Below are 24,350 nucleotides of genomic sequence, written 5' to 3'. Positions count from 1 at the left end.
GCCAATGTTCTAGCCAACTGGTAAAGGGACGCCCCGGACGCGCGTTTTGATTGGCAGAGAGGTGGACGAGCCCCCGCCCCCCCACGGAAGGGCGGTGCTCAGGGACTAGGTGCGGAGCCGCCAGGGCCGGGGGCGGAGGCAGGTGAGAACCGGTGGTTGGGGTTGCCGGCTGGTGAGAGGTTCCGCCGGACTCCCGGCTTCTCTGGCTCAGTGTCCCCGACTCTGGGGATCGGTCCCGAGCGGTCGGCGAGTTCCAATGTGAAGTGATTTGGATCTTCGGACAAACGTAAGTTTCCCGGTTCCGAGCCTCAGTTTCCTCCAGTAAGAAACGGGATCACGGTGGTACTTGGCTTGTAGTGCGGCTCGTGTCATATATTAAGGTAACGCACGCAAGGCCTATAATGGGTGGTAATTCTGCAGAGTGTGTAAAAATCGAAACCGCGCACACCTGCTGACCCACCCAGCAAGTCACTTTCTAGGACTCTGTAATGTGGAGATCCTGGCTTACGTTTCCAAGAAGGGGTTTGACCGCTGTTTTCTGCAGCCTGTGATTTATCATCGTGAGGCTTTGGAAACAGCCTGAAGGTCCAGAGAAGTGTTCCTTCTGGCCCATGATTGCATTTAAATTTCTGCCTTCAACAGTAGCAATAGTAAAAGCTGCAACTAAGAACACAGCCAGTAACGATAAATAGATCAGGAATAGAATGACTGTGATGTGCCAGACATTGCCAGGTGTTCCTCTTGCATTATGTAAGGTAACCTTTCCTAAAACCCACTGAAGGAAGTATGGTTCTTGTCCCCACATAGCATGAGGAAACCGAGATTCCTAGCCACTGGAGTAGTTGAGCGAAGATGACCTCACTGGAGAGGGGAAGAGCTGGGATTTGAACCTAGGGCTTTCTGTCTAGTACGCTGCCTCACTATACAGCCTTTGGGGCACATCGCAACTGCTGAATGGTAGCTGCCTTTTTTGTTCGAATTATGAGTTTGAGCTAAGGCATTCTCTTAATATACTAAGATCTGGTGACTTTTCATCCTCTCTCTGGCTTTTTCTTTCAGGATTCTTAGGAGCCATGCTGTCAGAAGTCCTGCTGGTGTCCGCTCCAGGGAAAGTCATCCTTCACGGAGAGCATGCTGTGGTTCATGGCAAGGTAAAGTTCCTCAGAGCCTTTGAGAATTGGGTACCTCTTCTCCCCAACCCTACCCTTAAGCCAAAAGGAAGCCTGGAGGCATAGCCTGGGAGTACGTAGGAGAGGAGATCTGTTTCTCTGCAGCAAAGCAGGGAAGAGACAGGCCTTACGTCCATTGAAGGGCTTCCCTGGCCTCACCCAGTAAGAGAGCACAGAGTTGAAATTGAAATGTAAAGTTGTGCAGGTGGAATGACACAATCTGGAAGGTGGGCTTCGGTGGAGAAGAAAGGAGGTTGGAGCCCTGAGCCTGGGGGCACCCCAACATTCAGAAGTGGGGAAGATGAGGAGGAAACAGCAAAGAAGTCTGAAACATGCATTATCTCATTTAACTCATAGGACGCCCTCCATGGTTAAACTTTGATTATCCCATTTTGCAGATGTGGAAGCTAAAGCCTAGGAGAAGCAGCTTGACCAAGGTCCTGTACACCTTAGCAGAACAGGGAATAAACCTAAGTCTGTCTGAAGTCACAGGTCATGCTTTTTCCACTCCTGCACTCCTCTACTCCTCATCATTATTTATGTTCCTAGCTTACATTTATCTTTGCTGATGTGGTGATTATGGGGAAGCTGTTCCATGGTGTGCAGGACCTCTGAAGTTTTGCAACAGGAGGGCAAACATCAGTAGATATTAGTTCCTAACTATGGGTAGAGGCTGTGCCACTTAGTGGGAGAGCATGCCAAGGTTGATCAGCAGTGTCTACCAAGGGCATGTGTGGGCATGTGCCCTGTATGCTAGTATGTGTTCTCTCTCCTCATTGACATTGACCCTCCGGTTTAAGACTGGAGCCAAACTCTTTGTGCCTGCCCCCACCCTCCATGCTCAGGCTCACTGCTTTTGCCCTTTATTCTACAGGTAGCACTGGCTATGGCCTTAAACTTGAGAACATTCCTCCGGCTTCAGCCCCACAGCAATGGGAAAGTGTGCCTCAACTTACCAAACATTGGCGTCAAGCGGGCCTGGGATGTGGCTGGACTTCAGCTGCAGGATACGAGCTTTCTGGGTAAGTGCAGTGAGGAGGGACCAGGTGTGGGAAGAGCCTGGGCGCTACCTAGAGGGGAAAGGGGACAGACAGCTGGGTAGTTATTCTAGGCTGTCTCTGAGAGGGCCAGAGACTAGCCACTCTGGGGGTGTTTTCTCTCAACCCCATAAAATTAGCTTAACTCACTTATTTGTTTTAAATTTAAGAGCATCAAATCATGGACTGCGTCTGTGTGGGCTGTGGTGGACTGATTGTCAATGCCTGTTGTTGGGTGAAAAACCACAAGATGCAAATAGCATGTATGTAAGGAAAGACCCAGATTATGTACCAGTACATATGTACACGCAGGGATGATTAGTGACCTCTGGATCCTAAGGTCTGAGAGTGGACAAAGGGTGCCTTCCTTCTGTAGGATGGTTTTGACAAGGAGAGGGTATTGATTGGCATTGGGTGTCATTTAAAATAAAAGTAACGGGTGCCTGAGTGGCTCAGTTGCTTAAGTGACTGCCTTCAGCTCAGGTCATGATCCCAGAGTCTCAGGATCGAGTCCTGCATTGGGCTCCCAGCTCCACGGAGACTCTGCTTCTCCCTCTGACCTTCTCCCCTCTCATGATCTCTCTCTCTGTCTCTCTCTAAAATAAATGAATAAATCTAAAAATAAATAAATAAATAAAAATAACATACTTATTAATTGGAAAAGAGAGTCAATAGTGAAACACCATCAGTAATGAAAAAAAGTCACCTGCTACCACTGCCCCCTGGCCACCACCCCCTCTCCCTCCGTCCGGCCCATATCTCTCAGCATTTTGGTGTTAATCTTTCTGGATTATTTTCTGCAGGTGGATAGTTAGATTGAGAGAGATGGGGAGGATATCTTGTCCCTTAACCAAAATCTGATCAGGCCATACAAACTTGTCAGACATGTGTGTTTTTTTGTTTTGTTTTGTTTTCTTCAGAGTATCAGGACTTTCTTTCCTTGCCAATAAATAAAGTCCCCTGTCCTGATTTTTGATAATACTGTGAATCTTGTGTCCCCTCCTAAGCAGGCAGGGTTTTTCATCTGCACGGTTGCTTGCCACCCGCACCAGAGCTGAAGGGTGTTTTCTGTCCTCTGTACATTCGTTTGCTATCTCCTTGCCCAGCTGATGCCTCATTGTTTGGAACAGTGTTTCTCAGCCAGAGTGGGACAAGTGAGAGTGCTCTGGGGGTCTTTTCCTAACTGCTCCCTGTCCCCTGGGAGGATCAGTCCCCAGCAAGCCACTTCCGAATATTGCAGGAAGATGGGGGAACCATCGAAAAGCCCCATTTCCCAACTAGTCAGGCCTTGGGATCCCCTGGGGAGGTTTTCTTTGTTGTTGTTCTTAACAATAGGGACAGATATCTGATCCTGCCCCTCTCCTATTAAGAATGGGGGTCATGGTGGCAGGGGACTGGGCAGATGAGTTTTTTGTTTTTTTTTTTTTAAGATTTTACTTATTTGACAGAGAGAGACAGCCAGAAAGGGAACACGAACCGTGGGAGGGGGAGAGGGAGAAGCAGGCTTCCCACTGAGCATGGAGCCCATCTCAGGGCTTGATTCCAGGACCCTAGTTCATGACCTGAGCCAAAGGCAGACACTTAAGGACTGAGCCACCCAGGTACCCCCAAGCAGGTGTATTTTGAAAGAAGCTCCCTGGGTGATTCCAGGAACATCCTCAGTAAGGACTTTTGGAGCAGACCCAGACCCCTTGCTTTCTATGGTGCACTGGGCTCCCCTCCCCGAGGTTGGAGATGTTCCCTTGTCTGTGTGAGCCTGGACACGTCACTTAACCTTCAGAGCCTCCATGAGCAGAGTCCTATGGCCTGGGAGGGTTGCTATGAGGATCCAACTGGATAGGAGGTGGCACAGTGTGTAGCATGTGTGTGAGGACTTGTGAATGATTTCCCCAAGGAGAAAAAGAAATATGGAACCTAAACCTTTCAGAGACACGTTTCCTACTAGATTTCCAGGCTCTTCTGTCTTTTTTTTTTTCAGCGTTCTCTGGTTGCTTCCCAACAGTTACAGAACACTGGGGGCATTTCACTGGGTACTCTTATGTGGGCCAGGCACTGGACCAGTATGTCATGGTTGTTGGCACTCTTAGAATCCTCCAGACTGCCCTGGACGCAGGTGGTGGTATCCACCCCACTTTATGGATGAGAAAATGGAGCTTCAGGGGCCAAGTGGCTCAGGTCACACAGCACTGTCAGGGATGCAGAAAGGATTCACACCCAGATCGTTCTTAACTCTCCAAAGTCGTCTTTTTTTTTTTTTTTTCTTTTTTAAGATTTTTATTTATTTGAGAGAGAGAGAGCATGAGCACAGGGGGAAGGGCACAGGGAGAAGCAGACTCCCCACTGAGCAGGGAAGCGGGGCTCAATCCTGGGATGTGACCTGAGCTGGCAAACGCTTCAGCTGGTGGTTCAGCTGGCTGAACCACCCAGGCGCTCCTAAACTCTCCCAACGCCTTAATGAGTCATCCCATTTCCCTCGCAGCGCTCAGAAACATCCGTGCTCTAAGCAACACTGTTAACTGGCTCGGCTGCCTTTAGCCTGTCGTTATCTCATGGCATACATAGGACTTCCTGTGTGCCCCGCCCTAATGCAGGCTCTCTCTGCTGGCCATACCAGTGTCAGCACTTCGCATTCTCCGGTTTCGAGTGTCCCGTTCTCGAGAGTTGTTTCAGGAGAGGGATGCATCTGGGGATTAACTGAATACTGCCTTTGGTTTGGGTTTTTTACCATGGGGGTCAGACCCAGACCTTCAAGATGGGGAACTAGCCTGCACTCCGTGTGTGGACGTGGGTTTCAAGACGATCATTAATTCAGTACGTACTACACACCAGGAGCTGTGCCGTGGGTCTTACGTCCCTTATTTCAGGTTATCTCAGAGGAGGTACTTCTACTCTCCCTGCCTACCAAGAAGAGGAACTGAGGTTCAGAGAGGGGAAGTCACATGCTCAAGGCCCCAGAGCCAGCGAATGGTACTGTTGGGATGCACACCCAGGTCTGCGTGCCCGCAAACCCCGAAGGCGCCCAGCAGATGCAGCCCTGGTGCTAGGGCCATGCATCCCTGTCCTCAGATGCTGATCTCACGCCAGCTCGGGTTTCTGTGTTCTGTTGTCTGTAAGCGCACCTGCGGTCCTCTCAACCCAGCCACCTGTGCTTGCTTGTGACAGAGCAGGGTGACGCCACAGTGCCCACTGCAGAACAAGTGGAGAAGCTCAAGGAGGTGGCTGGCATCACCCAGGACGGCGCCAAACCTGAGGGCCTGGCTGTGCTGGCCTTTCTCTACCTGTACTTGTCCATCTGCCGGAAGCAGAGGTGCGTGCATGGTCTGGGGAAGGTGCGTGTGAGGTCTGGGCCCAAAGCCAGGTTCCTGTCCTGGCCACATGGCTTCTCCCAGGCCGTGTTCACAGAGGCGGCCCACTGCACATGGCGCCGTCGCCAAGGAAACTCTACAAGGAACAGTAAAGACTGTGTCTGCCCCACCCCTTAAGATAGGATCTGGGTAGTTGGCCATCAGGGAGGCCAGCTCCTGGGGGCTGGCGGTGCTGTGGAGGCCGTGTCACGTGGTGATGAAAAACCAGACGTGTTAGGGCCAACCCCATGGTGTCTGCTTACCAGCTTCCTTGAGGTTCTTACCCTCCCTGGGCCTCAGTGTTCACCTCTATAAAATGGGAGTAAGTGAGAGTCCGTACTTTATATTCTCCTTGGGAGGGTGAGTGTGTTTATTTATCTAAAGTGTGTGACACAGAGCTTGTCACACAGCTTGAGAAGTATGAGTCATTAATATTCTCCTAAGAAAACTACCGGAGGATTAGCAATATTATGCATGAAGTGAGCCTAGCTCTGTCCCTAGTCCACAGTGATTTTCACTGTGATTTTTTTTTTTTTTTTAATTTTTTTGGTCCCAGGCCCAGTGGGAAAGCCTTAAGGGACAGCTCTTTACTGAGACAGCAGGTACTGGTTGAGCAGGTCCCAGGGGCCAGGCACAGTGCGGCAGGCACGTTCACAAATGTCCCAACTCTTGCTGTCTGCCGTGGGATTTTCAACTTGAGCGAGAGGGCACATACCTTTCTGGGAAGGAGTAAGCGTTTCAGAACCTCCTGTTCTGAGTGGGGTGGTCATGTGTAGCTTGAAAAGCAGATTTGGCACTATAATTTTATAAATGGAAAAGTTTATAAAATTTATAAAAAGTTTGTAAAAGTTATAAAAAGTTTATATTTTTATAAAAATATTAAAAATTATAAAAAGTTTATAAAAATTATAAATTTTATAAATAGAAAATCTTTTAATGGGAAATACAGAACGTGAAGTTTAACAATAGTCCTTGCTTGGGGGAAATACAACAGGGGAAGCATCCCAGAGAAGGCCATGGTGGGGAAAGGGGCTCAGTGAGGGGAGCTAGGAATGGGTTCTTTTTTTTTTTTTGAGAACCTTTTTTTTTTTTTTTTTTAAAGATTTTATTTATTTATTTGACAGAGAGAGATCACAAGTAGGCAGAGAGAGAGAGAGGAGGAAGCAGGCTCCCTGCTGAGCAGAGAGCCCGATGTGGGACTCGATCCCAGGACCCTGAGATCATGACCTGAGCTGAAGGCAGCGCGGCTTAACCCACTGAGCCACCCAGGCGCCCCAAGGAATGGGTTCTGTGGGTAGCCAGGAGAAGCTTCCCAGTGGAGAGGACATTTGAGAAGGGTTTTGCAGGATGGGTAGGCATTTGCCTGGGGGAGGAAGAGGCACAAGGCTTTCCCAGGCAGGGATGCAAGCAGACAATGGCCACGGAATTTTCCTGTGTAGGGAACATTTCCACGGAATGTTCCTGTGTAGGGAGCAGGAAGAAATTTAGGGAAATGGTCCATTCACAAGGGAACCTTGTGCTTTAAATGATTCTGGTACCTCTTTCCAAGCGTCTGACTCACCATGACTTCCCGCCCATCCTGTAGGACTGCTTTTCGGGTCAGCATATGTCTCCGAGTTCGGAAACCTGGGCCGAAGGCTTGGAGTAAGGCCCTGCCAATGTCTAGTTCTGGGCCTCGAATGCTAATTCGATCTCAGGAGAGTCATGCTCTGTACCCCCACTGTGTTCCAGGGCCCTGCCCAGCCTGGACATCACGGTGTGGTCACAGCTGCCCACTGGGGCCGGCCTGGGCTCCAGCGCCGCCTACTCTGCGTGTATGGCCGCCGCTCTCCTGACCATGTGTGAGGAGATCCCAAACCCTCAGAAGGATGGAGTGTCCGCCAGCAGGTAGTCTCCGCCCTCTCCCTGCTCACTCTCCTTTCTAGGCGCCAAGACCCGAGTGTGGGTTCTCAGAGGACTCCCTGCCAGAGGTGTCATGTGGCCATTGTACAGCTGGGGAAACTGAGACACAGGGGCCAGAAGGCAGGCCCAGGCTATGCAGCCAGGGATGGTAGAACGAGACTTGCACCCGGGCAACCTGAACCCAGAATCTGACCTCTTTGCCCCTTAGCTAAGCTACTTCAGGTCCCCCACCCCTCACCCCCACCTTGACTCATTTGGGTTCAGGCGCCCGTGGTGTGGCAGAAGGAACCTGAGCCTGGAAGTAGGGAGCCATTGGGCCCACTTCTGCTGTCAGATTACTGTGGGACCTCGACCTTGGCCCAGCCACTGTATCCCTCGGGGCCCCAGCGTCCTTATCTGTAACAGGTGGTTATACGAGAAAAGAAAAAGAAGTAGAAGATGCCAAGAAAGAAACACGGGGGTATTAGATGAAGGCATCACCCTTTGTAGGAGCCCTTGTCCTCATTCCATGGAGGGGGCATTGCCTCTGCTGTTCTCACTGTAAGTCAGTGAGGCCAGTCGGGACAGTCGCCAGCAGCCTTGTCTGTCACCTTGAGCAGCCATCCCAGTCATGGAGGTGATGCCGTCTGTCCGGGGCCCCACCTCGGGAGTGATGCCAGTCCAGAATCCAGCCTGGCAGCTTCTTGCTGAGGTCTGTCCTTGGGCCAATAGGGCTCAGGGGGGCCCCCCCGCTGGTGGCCTTGGGTACCCACTGTGTGCCATGTTGAGGGGACCGCTGGCCGCATCTCTACCCCAGGGAAGCTGGCTGGAGAGAAGGCTGCTCAGGCTATGCTGGGTGCCAGGACGGATGTGGCCGTGTGTTTGCTCCCAGAGCGGTGCTCCCATGCCCTGCCTGCCCGCTGTGGGGGCCCAGGCTGAAACAAGGTCACGCTGTGCCAGCCTGCGGTGGAGGACCTCTTTCCTCCTCCAGAACTCAGTTTGGAGGTTTCCTTCCTCAGCCCTGAAGATGCCGTGCTTTCCTGATGGCCTGGCCCCACTGGGTGCCCTGTCTGGTCCGTTGCTTTCTCTTCTAACACATGGAGGTTAAAATACAGTTGAATTCACGCTAAGATCCCTTGGATCCTTGTGGCCATGGCGGATCCGGGGGCCTCTCGATGGGGTGTGTCTGTCAGCATCCTTCATACTTGCTTTGGTTGGTTCCTGTGCGTGGAGAGAAGTGGGAGGGGTGGGGAAAAGGTGGCTTTTGTTGGGGGAAGAATCCGGAATATGATGAGAGATGCACCAGTAGGTAACACAAGGTGATGGTTTTCAGGAATTTCAGTGAGGTTTGGCTGGTAACTCGCTGCAGGCCATTGCTTACCCCTTCTTCTCTCAGCTCTGTTTCCTCCTCTGGAAGCGACTCCTGATGGGCCTTTGGGGGGCCCTCCAGCCCCGATGTTTGGTGATTCTGTGTTACCATGGTGCTTGTTAGCATGTGCTAATCACGGATTATAACCTAGATCAGTGAAGGCCTGTTTGCCCTGGGTCCCCTGAATAGACTTGTATGTATGGGGCAGCAGACCAGCTGTGTGGTTCAAAGGGCACGGGTGACTTGTGAGTGTGTGTGCGTGTGTTTGTGTGTGTGTGTGCACGGCTTCCTTACAGCGAGCTCTGCTGCCTCCCCTGAAGACCCAGTCTTTCCTTTCCAGGCCCCAACCCTTGCCCTGGCCCTAGCATTTCCAAATCCTACAGAACTGGAACCCAGTCTCCTCTGAAGAGGGGGGTTAGAAATCTGAGCCCCCCCCTCCCCCCAGAAACCAGTGGGAGCCTGAGTCCTGTCCCTGTATGAGGATTCTTCAGCCATTATGTCAACCGGCACAGATGTTTCTCTTTCTTCATATGATGAAGATCAGAGATCTAAACTTATCCGAAAAGCTAGAGAGGCACCATTTGTTCCCATTGGAATGGCCAGCTTTGCAGCAATTGTTGCATATGGATTATATAAATTGAAGAGCAGGGGAAATACTAAAATGTATGTTCACTTGATCCACATGCGTGTGGCAGCCCAAGGCTTTGTTGTGGGAACAATGACTCTTGGTAGGTTCTTAGAGGAAATTTTCAAGTTTCTAATTCCCATTAATAGATTTTATAAATCAAGGCATGGGGTATTCCATGTATAAGGAATTCTGGGCAAAGCCTAAACCTTAGAAGAAGAGAAGCTGTCTCTGTTTTGTTGGTGGTGTTTGCTTTAGTTAGGCATTTCATATTGAGTTTATATGTTTATGTTGAAAATAAATCATTTGAATGGGTCAGATAATATGGTAGTTTAAGTATTGGCTTCCTTTCTTGCAGGCTTGATTAGCCTGGTTACCAGATTACTAGTGACCAGTCAACTAGCTAGGTCATTCAGGGGAGTCACATTAGCACAAAAGAAGAAATGTGTCACTTTTAAATGGACTGGACAGTGGTAAAATATGCTCCTCCTTAAACTCTTATGATAAAATCAGTTAGAAAGAGGACAGTGTGCCAGTCCAGAAGTACTCCTAGTTGCTGATTTGATTCTAGTATCAAAACATGCTTTTGGGGGCGCCTGGGTGGCTCAGTGATTGGGCCGCTGCCTTCGGCTTGGGTCGTGATCCCGGGGTCCTGGGATCGAGCCCCGCATCGGGCTCTCTGCTCAACGGGGAGCCTGCTTCCTCCTCTCTCTCTCTGCCTGCCTCTCTGCCTACTTACGATTTCTGTCTGTCAAATAAATAAATAAAATCTTTAAAAAAAAAAAAAAAACATGCTTTTGATGTTATGTAGGAATCCCATTTAACTTTTTTCTGCCTATTTTGCAGATTGATTGGGTACTTCAGTTTTTAGGACTGGTTGGCTCTTAATCCTTTCAGAACAGTGCTTGGAATATAGTAAGCTTCCCAACAACCTAAAATACGTTTATTTAAACTAAACCTAAAAAGCCGATAAAGAGCTGTTTAGAAGTAATATTTATTTCAGAATCATAGGTGTAAACATGAGAATAACCTAACTGTGGATCCCAGTTTAGCTTTTTTTGTAACTGCAGAGTTATATTTATGCTGCTCTTGTATTAGAATAATTTTTAAATGTTGAAATGTGTATTTTAAGTACTAATGCAAAGGTTAAGTGAAAAACACTTTTTTAAATGTATGAAGCTTGTTTATTTTCTCTGTAAGAATCATAAATGTTAACAAATTACCTACAGTTGAAGTGATTGATGATTTACTCACAAGGTAGTTTGGTCAGACATAATACACAAACTTTGGTATACTCCAGAATGCTTTATTACATTTGTGAAATTTTCTTGTCTAACCTAAATTTATATTCCATGGTGATAACATGGAAAAAGTAGTGTTAGTAAAGAAGGCGAACACAAAAAAAAAGAAAAAGAAAAAAAAAGAAATCGGAGCCCCTGAAGGATGAACAGTGCACAGAATGGGAGGGAGATTCACCTCTCTGGAGACAGCCAGGTCCAGGGCTGGGTCCAACTGTCCCTTTGCCCCATCATTCACTTGCTCTGCAGTTCCTGGAAAGGCCTGACTCTTGCTCAGTTCCAGCTGCTACGCTACCTCAGTCTGGAATGTTTTCCTTGCACGTCTTGCCTTGCTGACTCCCCTGCACCCCACCCCCGCCGTCCCTCAGGCCCTCCCCTTTCCAGATGTGGGACACCCTATCCTCCTGCATCGCATCTATCTCCTGGGGGTTGTAGTTAAATACTGATTGCCGCTGGGTACCCCCTGTCTGTGAGATGCCAAGCCTTAAGCTGTCAGGGGCCATGTCTGGTTCATCCCCTGTGTGAGTTTAGTTATGGGTCTACAGTGGATGCCCAGTAACTATAGGACAGACGAGGGAATCTTGTGGGCACCATGGAGCTCAGTCTTGGGAGCTTGGGCCCCAGTCCGCAGGTGTGGTGCTGATATAGTGAGTGGCACCAGCATCTGCTCTACCCACCTGAGTGTCAGTTTCCTCTTCTGTAGGAGGGGATAGTAACTGTACCTTCCCTGTAGGGTTTTTGTGGGATTCCAGGAGATGACCGCTGGAGAAAGGCTTCAGCTCAGTGCTCGGCATTTGGTGATAGCTTTGAGACTCTCAACTCACCATGCGAGTTGGGGAGCATCACATCCACATTTGACCAGTGAGGAGAGAGGCTCAGAGGGGGCGATGGCCTTCCCCAAGACCCCACAGCAAATGAGCATTGGACCAGGCACAGGGAAGGGGCTGACCATATTCCTTATTCGGTAATTCACAGGCCTGGGGTCTGCTCACCCCAACTGTGCATGAGCCCACACGTCTCCCGAGCATGGCTCGGAGCATGGCTGCATGCTTAGGAAAGATCCAGAGCTGATCCATGCTCGTGGGACCCACTGAGGGTGTCTGGGGCTCCTAGAATCCCATTCCTGGTAGGCTTTGGGAAGGGTCACACGTTTGCTCCCTGGTCCTCACAGCAAGGGTTCCAGAGAAGATTATGTGGGGGGTTGTGACAGTGGTAACTACTGCCCACCACTCATGGACACCTTGTTCGAGACCTCTGCAGCCAGCCCTGGATGGGCGTGACCATCCTGCAGATGAGGACAGTGGGGCTCAGACAGGTTATATAATGGGCCCAGAGTCCCTCACTGCTAGGTCTGTGTGCATTCAAAGCCTGGTCTCACTCCACAGTGCCGGGTGGTGGGGGCTTCAGAGGCAGGGAAGGTATGGCACGCTCTGAAATGGAGAGGTTCTAGGATGTTCTATTTCTGCGTTCAAGGGCCCAATCCCCTCTGACATTTTTTTAGTCTCCACCAAGCTTAACCTGTGGATCCTTTGCCCTGCTGCCCTCGGCGACACTGGGCCTGCACTGTCTTCTGAGTTACGGATGAACTCCTGTGTCTTCTCCAGGTGGGCCGTGGAGGATTTGGAACTAATTAATAAGTGGGCCTTCCAGGGGGAGAGAATGATTCATGGGAACCCGTCTGGAGTGGACAACGCTGTCAGCACCTGGGGTAGGGGCTGCCTCAGACTCGTTTTTTTCTGTTTTTAATATTTTATACATTCTTAGGACCATCGTAGACACCCAGGCCCTGTCAGTTTGGATTCTGAGGGAAATAGTATTTTCCTGTTCGGGGGTTGGGGGTAAGAGAAATTTCAGGGCCCTGCCTCACATCTGAATCTAATCTCTGGTGGGGGTCGGAGCAGAGCCTGGGAAGCTACAGTTTCGGGGAGCTTCCCAGGAGGGTCCCTGTGGTAAAGCTACAGAGCCACACCAGCGGGACTCCGCTCCGGTGAGGACTTATAGGACCTGGCCGCAGTCCAGGCCCTCCCTCCCCACTTGGCTGGTGGTGTGAGGACATGCAAGCTGGAGGGCAGGCAAGCCTTTGTGCCCTCCTGGACCTTGTGTACCTGGGCCTGGGATGGGGGGCAGAACTCTCATCGAAACCTCAAGCCCTGCTTCTCTGCCAAGAAGCAAAGATGCATAACTTGGCCTACAGCTCTGACCCTCCTCTTCTTGTCTTTAGGAGGAGCGCTCCGGTTCCAACAAGGAAAGATCTCCTCCCTGGAGAGGTAATTCTAGGCCGGAGCAGCAGCTCCTGGCATGGCTGTGGCAGTGAATCCCAGGGTAGGGGAGGCGGGCCTCTAATCTCATGGTAAGGGACACATGTGGGCCACGTGTCCCCGGGATTTCTCTCTCCTACCCCGTGAGGCCTCTCACCTTCTGGGCTGCCGCTCTCAGATCGCCAAGGACTTAGAGGGAGAAGTCATGGACGGCCATGAACGTTCACCTTCAGACCCCACACCCCTGGCCTCTCAGTCATTTAATCCATCTGCCCACGTGTTCATTTCGCAAATGAGAACTGACATCTGCCTGTGTTCCTGACAAGTGTACTAGGGTCTTGGACTCCAAAAACAAGATGACAACTTTTCAGCCCATTTCACATCCCCCTGGAGGGATCAGGATCACCACTGAGCATGGGGAAACTCAAACACCCTCTCTTCTCTGCGAACTCAGAATGGATACGTACAGGGGACATGGGAGCACGTGCTTCTTGGCAGTTCCTTGAGCTCGGATAGAGTTGGTTGGTGTTTGTCCCAGGGCACTTGGCGACCTTGGCGACCTCTCTGTGGGGATGAGGGTGAGGAGGGTTATTTGCATGAGCTGCCATGTTTTCGCTCCCACCGGCTCCTCCAGGATCTCCCTGCCTCAGCTCTGTTGTCTTCCGGGAGCCGAGCCTGCCTTTCTGATGGCCGGCATTAGGGTTTCTTTAACCTGGGCGCCTCTGACATTGTGGACTCGATCATTCTCTATGGTGGAGGGCTGTTCTCTGCAGCCTGTTTAAGGTGTTTAGCAGTACCCCTGAGCTCTCCCCCACAAGATGCCAACAACACCTCCCCCATCTCCCAGCTGTGACAACTGGAAACGTGCCCAGACAGTGCCGCATGTCCCCTGGAGGGCACAAACTGCTCTGCACCAAGGAGGAAGTAGGGCCATTTAAGAGAGAGGGACCAGCCTTCTCTGGCTGCTGTGTGCTCTGGGCCCTGGAACCGGCGGGGCCCAAGGGGGGAGGGGGGCTCTGCCAGGTAGATCGATGCTTGGTGCAGTGACAGCAGGAGTCAGTGTGAGACTCGAGATGCCAGAGCTGGGCCTGCCTGCAGGGCTCCTGGTCATCCTCAGACTGGCGTGACATTCATCCTCAGAATGAAGGCATCCAGAGAGTTCTGAAGATGCTGTGACAGTGGAGGGGGTCATAAGTCAGGGTACAGATTTGGGGGTGGTAACGTCTTATTCAGTTTCCTGAGAGCTCGTCATACCCTAAGCTCCAAACTGGGCCCCAGGGAGAGAAAACCAGCCAAAACGTGACGTGGGCACATGCACATTCTCCTGGACAGATTCTCCTGGCTTTCCAGGTAGGAGGAGGCAGGGGGAATGGCCCCAGAGGCGTGTTCGGTGGCCAACTGGTGGTGGTGTGCGGGACGGAGGCTCTGGGGTCTGTGGGCCTTGCTTGGGGCCTAGCTCTGCCACTCATGAGACAGGTGCCCTTGACCAGTCGCTTTTCCTGAGGCAGACATCTTCTTGTTGATGCAGTGAGGGTCCCGAGACCTTTATCTGTAGAGTGCTTTGACCTTGGCCGACCAGATTTAATTCTACATATATTCCTGAGCAGCTACCATGTGCTGGGTGCTGGGGCCGCAAGCAGGGAAGAATAAAGCCTGCTTTCAGGGAAACTCACATTTTGTGGGAGACAACAGCCAACGAGTGGCCCCGTAAGAGCATGGCTGTCAGTTGGGTGCATGACTAGGGGAGCCTCTGATTAAGTGACATTTGAGCAGGAACCTGAATGGAAACCTGAAGGGGAGGGCGAAGAGGAGATAAGATTGAGGCATTGGCCAGACCTTGCATGCACAGTCGCTTACAGAGCAGAGCCTGGGTGGTGGTCTCTGGCTGCCCCACGGAGCCCGGGATTTTGTGGGGCTGGCGGGAGCTGGCAGCAAGCCTGCAGAGGACTTGCCTAAGAAAGATGAAGACACAATATTCAAACTCCTCCCACCCCGATGGACAGGAACACAGAGCAAACCGACCTTCACTGCGGGCTGCAGGGCGCCACAGAGAGCAGATGGCAGATTCTCTGAGAAGCCGGGAGGCCAGACTCCGCGTTAATCCCCACCAATGGCTTCAAGAGGAACCCTTTCCCCCCAAACCACACATGGTGCTTCTCCATGGAAAAAAATGCGTTGTTTGCGAAGTGGATCAAGATGCGGCCTCCCAGAACGCTGCCCTTTTGAGGAACGGCTTGTCTTTAAGGGGAAAAGAAAAGCCAAATAGAATGTTCATCTTTTATAACGTTAAAAAAAAAAAAAAAAGAAGCTGGCCTCCAAGGGTGAGAATCGATATTAATTTCATGGGCTTATGGGCGGCAAGATCAAGCAGGTTTCTGGCAGGCTTTTGCAGCCTTATTGGATTTTACAGTCTTGGGTTGTGAAAAGAAAAACGGATAAAGGTATCAAGGGGTCTGCATGTCTCCAGCTGTTTCAGGCCAGAGCTCGTCCAGATGCTTTGTCCTCCATCCCCGGCCCACAGTGCTCTGCAAGGCAGCTTGGGGATGATAAGAAATGGCGCTCGGAATCCCCAGGGGCTGCCAGCCATAGGACAGTTGGGATTGTGACTTCAGGAGGCATTCTGAAGCTCTGGGGGTTTGGCAAGGGCAGCTTACCGTGGCCGCCCTGGGCCTTACCTGGGGCAGCCCAGCAGGGATGACGGACTCCCTCTAACCCTCTCTGGCTGAGCCAGGGCAGCAGGTCCGGATGCCGGTCAAGGCAGGGCAGGGGTGGGCCCCACCTGCTGGGAACCCAGCACCCACACAAGCCTTCCTACCCCTGGGCTCACTGTACCAGCCAACCTGGGCATCTTTGCTCCCTGCGTGTACCTTCTCTGTGTGATCCGCTCCAGATCCCGTTGCTTTTCTTCCTAAATCTCTAGATCCTTCCACTCCACCAAGCTGGGGTGGCCCACAGAACAGAACCTCCACCCCTTCTTGTATCCTTGGCTGCGGTACCTTTCAACTCCTCAAACCCCGTGAACTTGGCGTTTTCTGCCAGCTCCAGGCTGAGCCAGACCCCCTCACGTGTGCCCAGCCCGTAGCAGGTGCCCCACTGAAGTGAGGTGGGTGGGTGACAAGCCAAAGGGAAGTATCTATCTGCCTGGGGGCTGGAGTGGAGACGCAGCTGTGACTGGCAGCAGGAGCCTCCCGCTCCCCTCTTTCCCTCTCCAGCCTCCCGAGAGCCCCTCCCTGGGCCTTTGCTTCCTCCTCTGTGACAGGGTGGGGTGACTTTGGGATGGCCCCTGGCCCTGAAACTTCTCTTCTGTCCTGAGCTCAATGGGGCCCCTCTTTACCCCACAGGCCACTGGCTCTGAAGATCCTGCTGACCAACACCAAAGTCCCTCGCAGCACAAAGACTCTTGTGGCCAGTGTCAGGAGCCGGCTGCTCAAGGTGCCCTCCTGGTCTGCTCCTGGGCGGGGTTATGGCAGGGCCTCAGCAGCCACATCTGGGGGCTCGAGCCTTCCCTCTGCCCCGTGGGTTAGTGGAGGGCTGGGATGGGCAATGGGGACCAGGGGAGGCAGTTGTGGCAGACAAGGAACTGCTGGGTCATCGCCCCCACCCCCCACACAGCTGGGAGGCAGCACAGGAAGTGTCAGGTTTGGTGGCTTGGTGATGAGAATCCCCCACTCATGTCAGGGTGCCGGGCAAGGCAGATACCTAGGGGGGATGGAGGGGGGGTTTCCTTGCGGGGGCAGGGAGTGGGCTGGAGGGACACCTCTCTCTCCTCCCAGGCTTCATGGGCCCTTCTTTCCTCTCCCTCCAGTTCCCAGAGATCATGACACCCCTGCTGACCTCCATCAATGCGATTTCACTGGAGTGCGAGCGGATGTTGGGGGAGATGGCTGTGGCCCCGGCACCAGAGCACTACCTCGTGCTGGAAGTAAGAGCCTATCTGTGCGGCACAGAGCCTCTCCAGCGCCGCTGTCAGGCAGGGACTCCCCATCGGCACTCAGAATCCCCCGAGCCAAAGCAGAGAGGCTGGGCCCAGGCCGGGGGTCCCGTGTGTGCCAAGGCCAGCAAGCATGCCTTCTTAATCCTCTTCTCAGGCAATTTAGAGCCATGGAAGGAGTACGTGCAAAGTACAGAGGGCAGTGCCCGGCACATACTAGGCATGTGCTAAACACCAGGGGCCAGGCTGGGGTTCCTGCCTATGGGGAACAGTGGGATTTTGCTGACGCTGTCTTTTGTTGGTCCAGAAGCAATTTCTTGCTCGTCCCCCTCTCTCCTGCTGTTCCTGCTAACTGCATTCTGTTCCTCTGGTGACTGTTTATCACTGGCATGCTTTGGCTCAGACATTTTTATTTATCTATTTTCAAGAGGGAGAGGGCAAGCCGGGGGGAGGAGCAGAGAGAGAGAGAGAGAGGGATAAGCAGACTCTACACTAAGTACAGAGCCTGATGTGGGGCTCGATCCCACAACCCTGAGATCATGACCTGAGCCAACATCAAGAGTCGGATGTGTAACCAACTGAGCCACCTAGGTACCCCAGTCTGGACATACTCTCACCCCATTCCTTCTTCACCATTCTCCCAGCCACCACCCTCTGTGTAATTCTTGTGTAGAGGCTGAGACCTCACACCTTGGGTTTGATCAAATCCCAATCCGAATCCCAGCTTCAGCCTTGTTGGTCTCACCGGAGCAAGCAAGACTGGGTGGGTGACATACAGTCCCCAGCACTCCTTAACTGCCACCCTGAGCTGCTGCAGGCTATCTGCTGCCTCTCTGTCCCACTGGAGACATTTGAGTCTGCAGCCCTCGTAGTGAATGGAAGCAGCTCCTAGGCCATGCCTTTTCACAAATGACTTCTCCCTTGATCTGTAGAATCACCTGCCTGGGAAGTAGGCTGTGCCCATTTTACAGATACAGAAACCAAGGCCCAAAGAGCCACTTTCTGTAAGGTCCGCCGGTCAGTGAGTGGCCATGACAGGCATCCAGCTGACTGACTTGCCTGTCTCTTTGGCCAACAGATCTTGAATGAGCGCCCACCTGGGCCAGGGGCAGGGACCCCCATCTGCTTCTGTGCTTTTGCTCCCATTTCCATAGCTGTCTGCCTCCAGTCCCCCGACGTTTGCCTTGCTGGCTTCAATTCCTTTCACGTAGAAAGGAGGGAACACAGTCCTTCTGAGTAGGAAATTAATAATGATAGAGTACTGCCTGAAATATACCCTGTTGAGCCCCTGGAGAATGCCACGGAACAGCACGTTGATTATACATTGTGTATATTTTTGGCTGTGGCAGCCGCTGAAATGTGCAGCTCAGCTCCCGGACAGCTTTGTGCTCAAACCAGTGAACTGTTCTCCTGTGTCACAACCTGTCATCTGATCCTTGACAGATTTTGGATCAGAATGTGACAGGTGTCTAAAACCTGCCTCTGCAACGTGACACCTGGCATTCAGGCGCAGAGAGCAGCCCCCAGAAGTTTACCCTCATATCCAGCCCTTGGGGCTGGGGAAAGGCATCCGGGGCTGCCACCAGGCCATCACGCCTGTCTGCTCATTTGTCAGAAGTGCTGACGGGGGGAGGGGGCGGTATGAGGCGGGCTGCAGGGGAGGGCTGACCCGAGCCCACCCGACAGCCTAGGGCAGGAGAGTCAGGTGGGCCTCAGCAGATAGCTCAGTGATTGGCAACCCTGCGGGCACAAAGGCGCTCCCCATTCCCTGGAGCAGAGCCGCACACTGTCAAGCCCCATGCCACAAGAAGTAGGTGGCAGCCAGAATGCTGAGGGCGCTCTCGGAGACGGGATAGATGGGAGCTTTGCATCGGGCAGACCCAGCTTCCAGGACTGGCTTGGTACCTTGGCAGCTCAGCGACTTTAGGCGAGTCACTTTCCTCCCTAAGCCTTAGCATCCCTTGAAATGAAGAGGACGGTGATGTGACCATAAAGTACTAAGAGCAGCTGATGTTCCTGAAGCCCTCATCTCAGGGTAGGCATCATGCAAAAAACTCACCTTGTCTTGGGCGCCTGGGTGGCTCAGTGGGTTAAGCCTCTGCCTTCGGCTCAGGTCATGATCTCAGGGTCCTGGGATTGAGTCCCGCATTGGGCTTTCTGCTTGGCAGGGAGCCTGCTTCCCCCTCTCTCTCTGCCTGCCTCTCTCTGCCTACTTGTGATCTCTGTCAAATAAATAAATCTTTAAAACAAAAAACAGACAAACAAAAAACCTCACCTTGTCCCATCCCCATGGCAGTGAGGCAGAGCCTCTTACGATGCTGGTTTTACAAGTGAGGAAACTGAGGCCTGGGGTCAAAGCCCTCGCCTAGGACCAGGAGATCACAGAGCTGGGGCTCAAACCCAGGTACCCCCTGACTCCAGATCCCATGTGCTTAGCTTGTCCATGGCAGGGACGGTAGTTTGTTCTTAGAGCCCCAGTGCCTAGCACGGTGCCCAGCATGGTAAACATGTTTGGCAAACACTGGTGGGGTGACTGAAAGGTTGTAGGGGGGTGCCTGGGTTCTGCTAGCTGTCAGTTTTGTTATTTCATCAACCTCCATGCCATTTGAGCCTCAGAAGAGCAGGAATTTGATGAAACAAACACATTTAGCTCTTTCCCCCACTTGTGACCTTGTCAGAACAATAAGCCAGTTCTTAATTCTGAAAATAGGTACACCTAAGGCAGCTGTGGGATGGCAGAGTACTTCAGACTTCTGAAGGTGATAAAAATCCATTCCAACCAAGCTTTAACAGAAAGGGAATGTATTGGCTCATAACTGAGAAGACCAGCAAGAACAACATCTGGCATAGCTGAATCCAGGGGCCAAAACAACTCAGTCTGAAATCTCTCTCCATCTAACATATAATCTCTGACCATGTGCAGGACAGGTAACTCTGGCGGCTTACCTCTGAAGTCAGCCAGTTTTAGCACTTCCAGGGCAGAGGCAGAGAAAACCCCAGGAGGGCTGCAGTGGCCCAGCATGGGTCACAGGCCCTCTCTGGCCAGTCACCATGGCCAGAGGCTGCTTTCGACAGGCGTGGGCCATGTGTTCGCCACCAGCTCCATCCCAGCCCCTTGGGGATTCCTGTAGGAAGGAGAGGTTCTTTGAGCCATGGAGAGGGACCTGGTGCTGGCTTGTCTAAGCTATTTGCCATCCCAGACCAGTGGCTGTCAACATGGGTGGGGTGGGCATGGGACCTTGGCTTCAGGCACCCCAAGTGAGAACAGATGAAACCTTCTCCTCCTCCAGGAGCTCATCGACATGAATCAGCATCATCTCAATGCCCTTGGCGTGGGCCATGCCTCACTGGACCAACTCTGCCGGGTGACCATGGCCCATGGACTGCACAGCAAGCTCACCGGCGCGGGCGGCGGTGGCTGTGGTATCACGCTCCTCAGACCAGGTAGCTGGGGGCTGGGCAGGGTTGCCAGCCAGGGGTCAAGCAAACATTCTACCCAGGCAATTCGTTCGGGAGGAGGAGGACGCTGGAGAACAGCCTCACCTCTGCTGTGTGGCCTTGGTCAAGTTAATGAACCTCTCTGGGTCTTTGTGGCTTCATCAGTAAAATAAGGATGCTAACATCTATTTTATAAGATCGTTGTCTAGAATCGAGGAGAAAAGAGCATTCAGAATGCCCAACATAGGCCTGGAGCTCCTACTGGGGTGGCTGTCCCTACCGTGTCCTCACCTGCCAAGTCTCCCACAAGCTCAAGAAATAACCAGGACATTGTCATCACTTGTCTCCCCTGCTGTCACCTCTTGATGCAGCCAAGATGGGACTGACCTTGCTACAGAGCAAAGAGCTTTCTCTCCCTTTAGCATCTGGGGAAAGAGCAAGGCTGGGTAATGTGTCTGGGGCCAGAAGGGGCTCCTAGTTGTGCTCAGTCAACATACCTGCTCTCAGGACTGGGCCCTCAGAGCTCCCGCCTCCATTGCCTTCCCTTTGCCCCCTCCTCCTGGTCTGTCTTTCCCTTTCTTTACCTTCTCCTTCCTCTTTTTGTCCCACCTTTCTCTGTTGCTTTGCGGTCAGCCCGCAGTGGCCCCAGCGCCTCCCTTCAACTTTAGTGTGCCTCAGCATCAGGACATCAGCACAGTCAACGGCAGACTTTGTTGGCTCCAAGTTCAGGGTCGGGGATGATAATGAGAGAGAAGGCTTCTGGGGCGTGTCTGCTATGCCAGGCCCCTCATCTGCATTCTCTCATGTGAACCTCACAGGGACCCTGGGGGGGTAGGTATTAGCCCCATTCCCAGATGAGGAAGGTATTAGCCCCATTCCCAGATGAGGAGACTGAGGTTCAGAGAAGGGAAGTCACTTGGCTGAGGCACCGTGGCTGATCCGTGACAAGGCCAGGTCTGTGGGCTTCAGGAGCCCATGATTTTAACTGTTGGCTCTGTAACCACCTCCCGTCCCAAGGATGCAAGGCTTGACATTCCAACAGGAAGACCTGGTTGGTCCCAGGCCTTTCCCTGGATGGACAGTCTCTAAGGGAGCAGACAACTGTGGGGTGACCTGCTGCTTTCCCTCCCCCAGATCTGGAGCAGCCGGAGGTAGAAGCCACGAAGCAGGCTCTGAATGACTGCGGGTTTGACTGCTGGGAAACCAGCATCGGGGCCCCCGGCATCTCCGTCCACTCGGCTGACTTCCTGGACCCCTCCGTGCGCCAAGCCCTGGATGGTCTCTGAGATGAACCTGTGCTGCTGCAGCCCCACCAAGAAGCCCCTTCCTGGGGTATTCTAGGTGCCAGAGTCAGCTTCTGTGCTGGCCAGTAAGCCCCAAGGCCCTGTGCGCCAGCCTTTCCAGCGGCCACACCCCTCCATTCCCAGCAGTATGATCTGGAACCAGCACTGGGCTGGGGTCCCTGGAAGACCCAGCCCGTGTCCTGCCTTCTCTTGAGCTGCCTGGGCAATGGGGCCATGTGGGGTCCTCTGTAATGTGAGGGGCTTCCTTCCTGTCCTCCCTGAAGCTCCCACACCCGCCTGCTTTGGGCCGCTGCCGCCTTCTCAAACCCTCTGTCCACTTGGTTGGACACTTGGATGCAGTGTGCCTTCTCCCTCCCTCTGCCTTTACCCTTCCACCTATCTCTCAGGGTTTGGTCCCGTCTCTCAGGGTTTGGTCCCTCCCACCTCCTCCGGGAAGCCTTCCCTGACCACCGCCAGGATGACCCTGGTCCCACCTTCCTCCCTGCACACCCTGCCCTGTCTGTTTGAATCCTTCAGCATTTTGTGTGCTCTGTTCTCTCCAGCTAGACCATGGGCCCCCCAGCAGTTGTGTAGTTGGTGGTCTTTGCCTTCTGTCCTCTCATCCCAGGGCTGGCTGAAGTCATGGTTAATGTACCCAGTTTCCAGTCTGTACCCACAGGTTTTGCAGAAAAGATGGCAGAAAGGAAATAAAAAGCTCTTGAGTAAACCACGGCTTCCCTGGGAGTCCAGAAAGAAGGGTCATGGTCGGATAGAGTCTCCAGCCCACCCTAGCCTGCCTCCTTTGTCCCTTTTCCAGCCACTTTCCCTGTGGCGCTCTTAAGGAGCTGAAGGAAAGAAGGGCTTTGGGTCACTCGGTTTTGTGTCTCCAGGACACTGGGGGTTTTTTGTATGGCCCTCTGTCCTCCGGGACAATTCCTACCTGCTTTTCTAGAAAGGGGAGTTTTAAGCTTCCTGGCCCCTGGAGCTTGAACACCCAGCAAGCTCACAGACTTTTGTGAGCCCTGGAAACAAAAACCTGTAGATTCTGGAGTCTTCTTTTTTTTTCTGAAGTTGACCTTGTGGGGAAAAAAGACTCAAGTGCTTGTAGATCCCAATGCCTGGCACATACCTGGCCCTATTTGAGCTTTGAATTAACAGTCAAAGTTCCTTCTGAAAAGGCAGAATCCATCAAAAAGCCCCTGTAGGTAGCACAGTGCCACGGGGATCTTCCTTCTGAAAAGGCAGAATCCATCAAAAAGCCCCTGTAGGTAGCCCAGTGCCATGGGGATCTCTGGGGATCTCCGGGACCTGCCGGAGGCACCCAGCGAGGTGGGAGCTGGGCAGGGAGTTCAGGATGTGGTTAAAATGGCCCTGCGCTTCTGCCCTTGGCCACTAGGGGGCAGCGGGTGCCTTTCCCAGGGAGGGTGAGCGGGAGCAGGCCTCAAGAGCAGAATCCGAGCTCCACACATGGCCCCCAACCCCCCCCCCCCCAACCCCCCACCCCCCCCCCCCCCCGCCACCCGCCATGCCAGGCCTCTCTGGCTGTGCCTGGGCTCGCTGCCAGGGACGTGAGGATGCCTGCCCCGGCCTCACCGATGAGGGTTGCCTGCTTCTCTTCAAAACACAAATAATGCATAAAACAATAATGTGAATACTGAGCTCTTCTGTCGTGCTGGGCACTGTTCTAAACCCCGTAGATCCATCATCTCCTTTCATCTGCCTCGGAGTTGGAGAACAATTGCTAGTCTCAGCCCCATTGTAAAGATCAGGAAACTGAAGCTCAGAGAGGTTGAGTAAGTCCTCCAAGGCCACACAGCTAATCCACATCAGAGGCAGGATTCCCAGTCCCACAATGTGACTATAGCTCCTGCCCTCAGCCACTGTGTACTTCTGCCTGGACACAGGCTGGGGTAATTCTTGCTGCTTTCCACATGCAGCCTCATTATTTCCTCTGGATTCAGCTGTACTTTGGTCCATCCGGGCGGGGCCGGGGCCTGGGCCTGGGCATTTTCAAAAGTCACCCACATGATTAGAGCATAATATGAGCAGCCGGGACTGAAAAGTGCTTTCTTGGGGTGCTGCTTGACCACGTTTCCCTGGGAGGCTAGCCTAGGAGCTCCCCGGGGTGCCCATAGATGCCCATGGCAGGTTTCCAGAGGCTGAGACTCACCCCCCTGAAACTAGCTACCCCTTGAGACGCCCCCTTCTCACTGCCCAGGGAACGTGTGTCTGTCCCAGAGCAAAGGCCAACCCATTGCCCATGTCTCAGTGCTTGCCACCTGCATGTTTCTATCCAGTACAGCCTTACCCCAGCCACTACCTCCCCCCTCCCCTGCCACTGTATGGGCCTTGTGACGCCCACTCCTGGCCATGGATCTCTTGCAGGGAGCATCTCCCCCATCCTCACCTTCTCCTTGCCTGGGGTTCTCACTCCCTGCTGCATGGCAATACCACCCGGGGATGCCTGTTTCCCTCAGTGTTTGGATAGAACGCATCTCAACAGAACGCAGCCCTGAGTAGCTTTAAGGAGCTTCCAGGTGATTCCTCCAACACTGGGTCAAGGCTGAGGACACTGAAAGAGATGACCCCAAAGGTCAATTCAGCTCCCACCTGGCTTCCGGTCCTCTCCACCGCTCGCTGGCCATGTGACCTCAGGTGAGCCAGTTCCACCTCTGGAGGCCACAGACCCCTCCCCTGGGAAGGGGGACAAACTAGTG

General features: G+C 52.8%; 1 protein-coding gene across 4 annotated transcripts; it reads left to right on the top strand.

Annotated features, from left to right (window-relative positions):
* The first annotated feature begins 84 nt into the window (after window positions 1–84).
* Window positions 85–22,045, top strand: MVK (mevalonate kinase). Of its 4 annotated transcripts, none has more exons than XM_059139915.1 (11): window positions 87–286; window positions 1,060–1,151; window positions 2,044–2,191; window positions 5,369–5,513; window positions 7,282–7,437; window positions 12,328–12,431; window positions 12,945–12,990; window positions 16,323–16,500; window positions 16,787–16,903; window positions 20,181–20,356; window positions 21,485–22,045. In XM_059139915.1, exons 2-11 carry the CDS (start codon window positions 1,074–1,076, stop codon window positions 21,528–21,530), a joined length of 1,194 nt encoding a protein of 397 aa, XP_058995898.1. In that variant the 5' UTR covers window positions 87–286; window positions 1,060–1,073; the 3' UTR covers window positions 21,531–22,045. The 4 variants fall into 4 exon arrangements, with proteins under 4 accessions (XP_058995900.1, XP_058995898.1, XP_058995897.1 ...); XM_059139914.1 differs by having other exon boundaries at window positions 90–286; window positions 20,203–20,356; XM_059139916.1 differs by having other exon boundaries at window positions 91–286; window positions 16,323–16,413; window positions 20,203–20,356.
* Window positions 22,046–24,350: the final 2,305 nt, after the last annotated feature.

This window comes from Mustela lutreola, chromosome 11 (genome assembly GCF_030435805.1).
Source record: "Mustela lutreola isolate mMusLut2 chromosome 11, mMusLut2.pri, whole genome shotgun sequence".
Taxonomy (NCBI): Eukaryota; Metazoa; Chordata; class Mammalia; order Carnivora; family Mustelidae; genus Mustela; species Mustela lutreola.
This window is presented reverse-complemented; position numbering and strand designations above follow the sequence as displayed.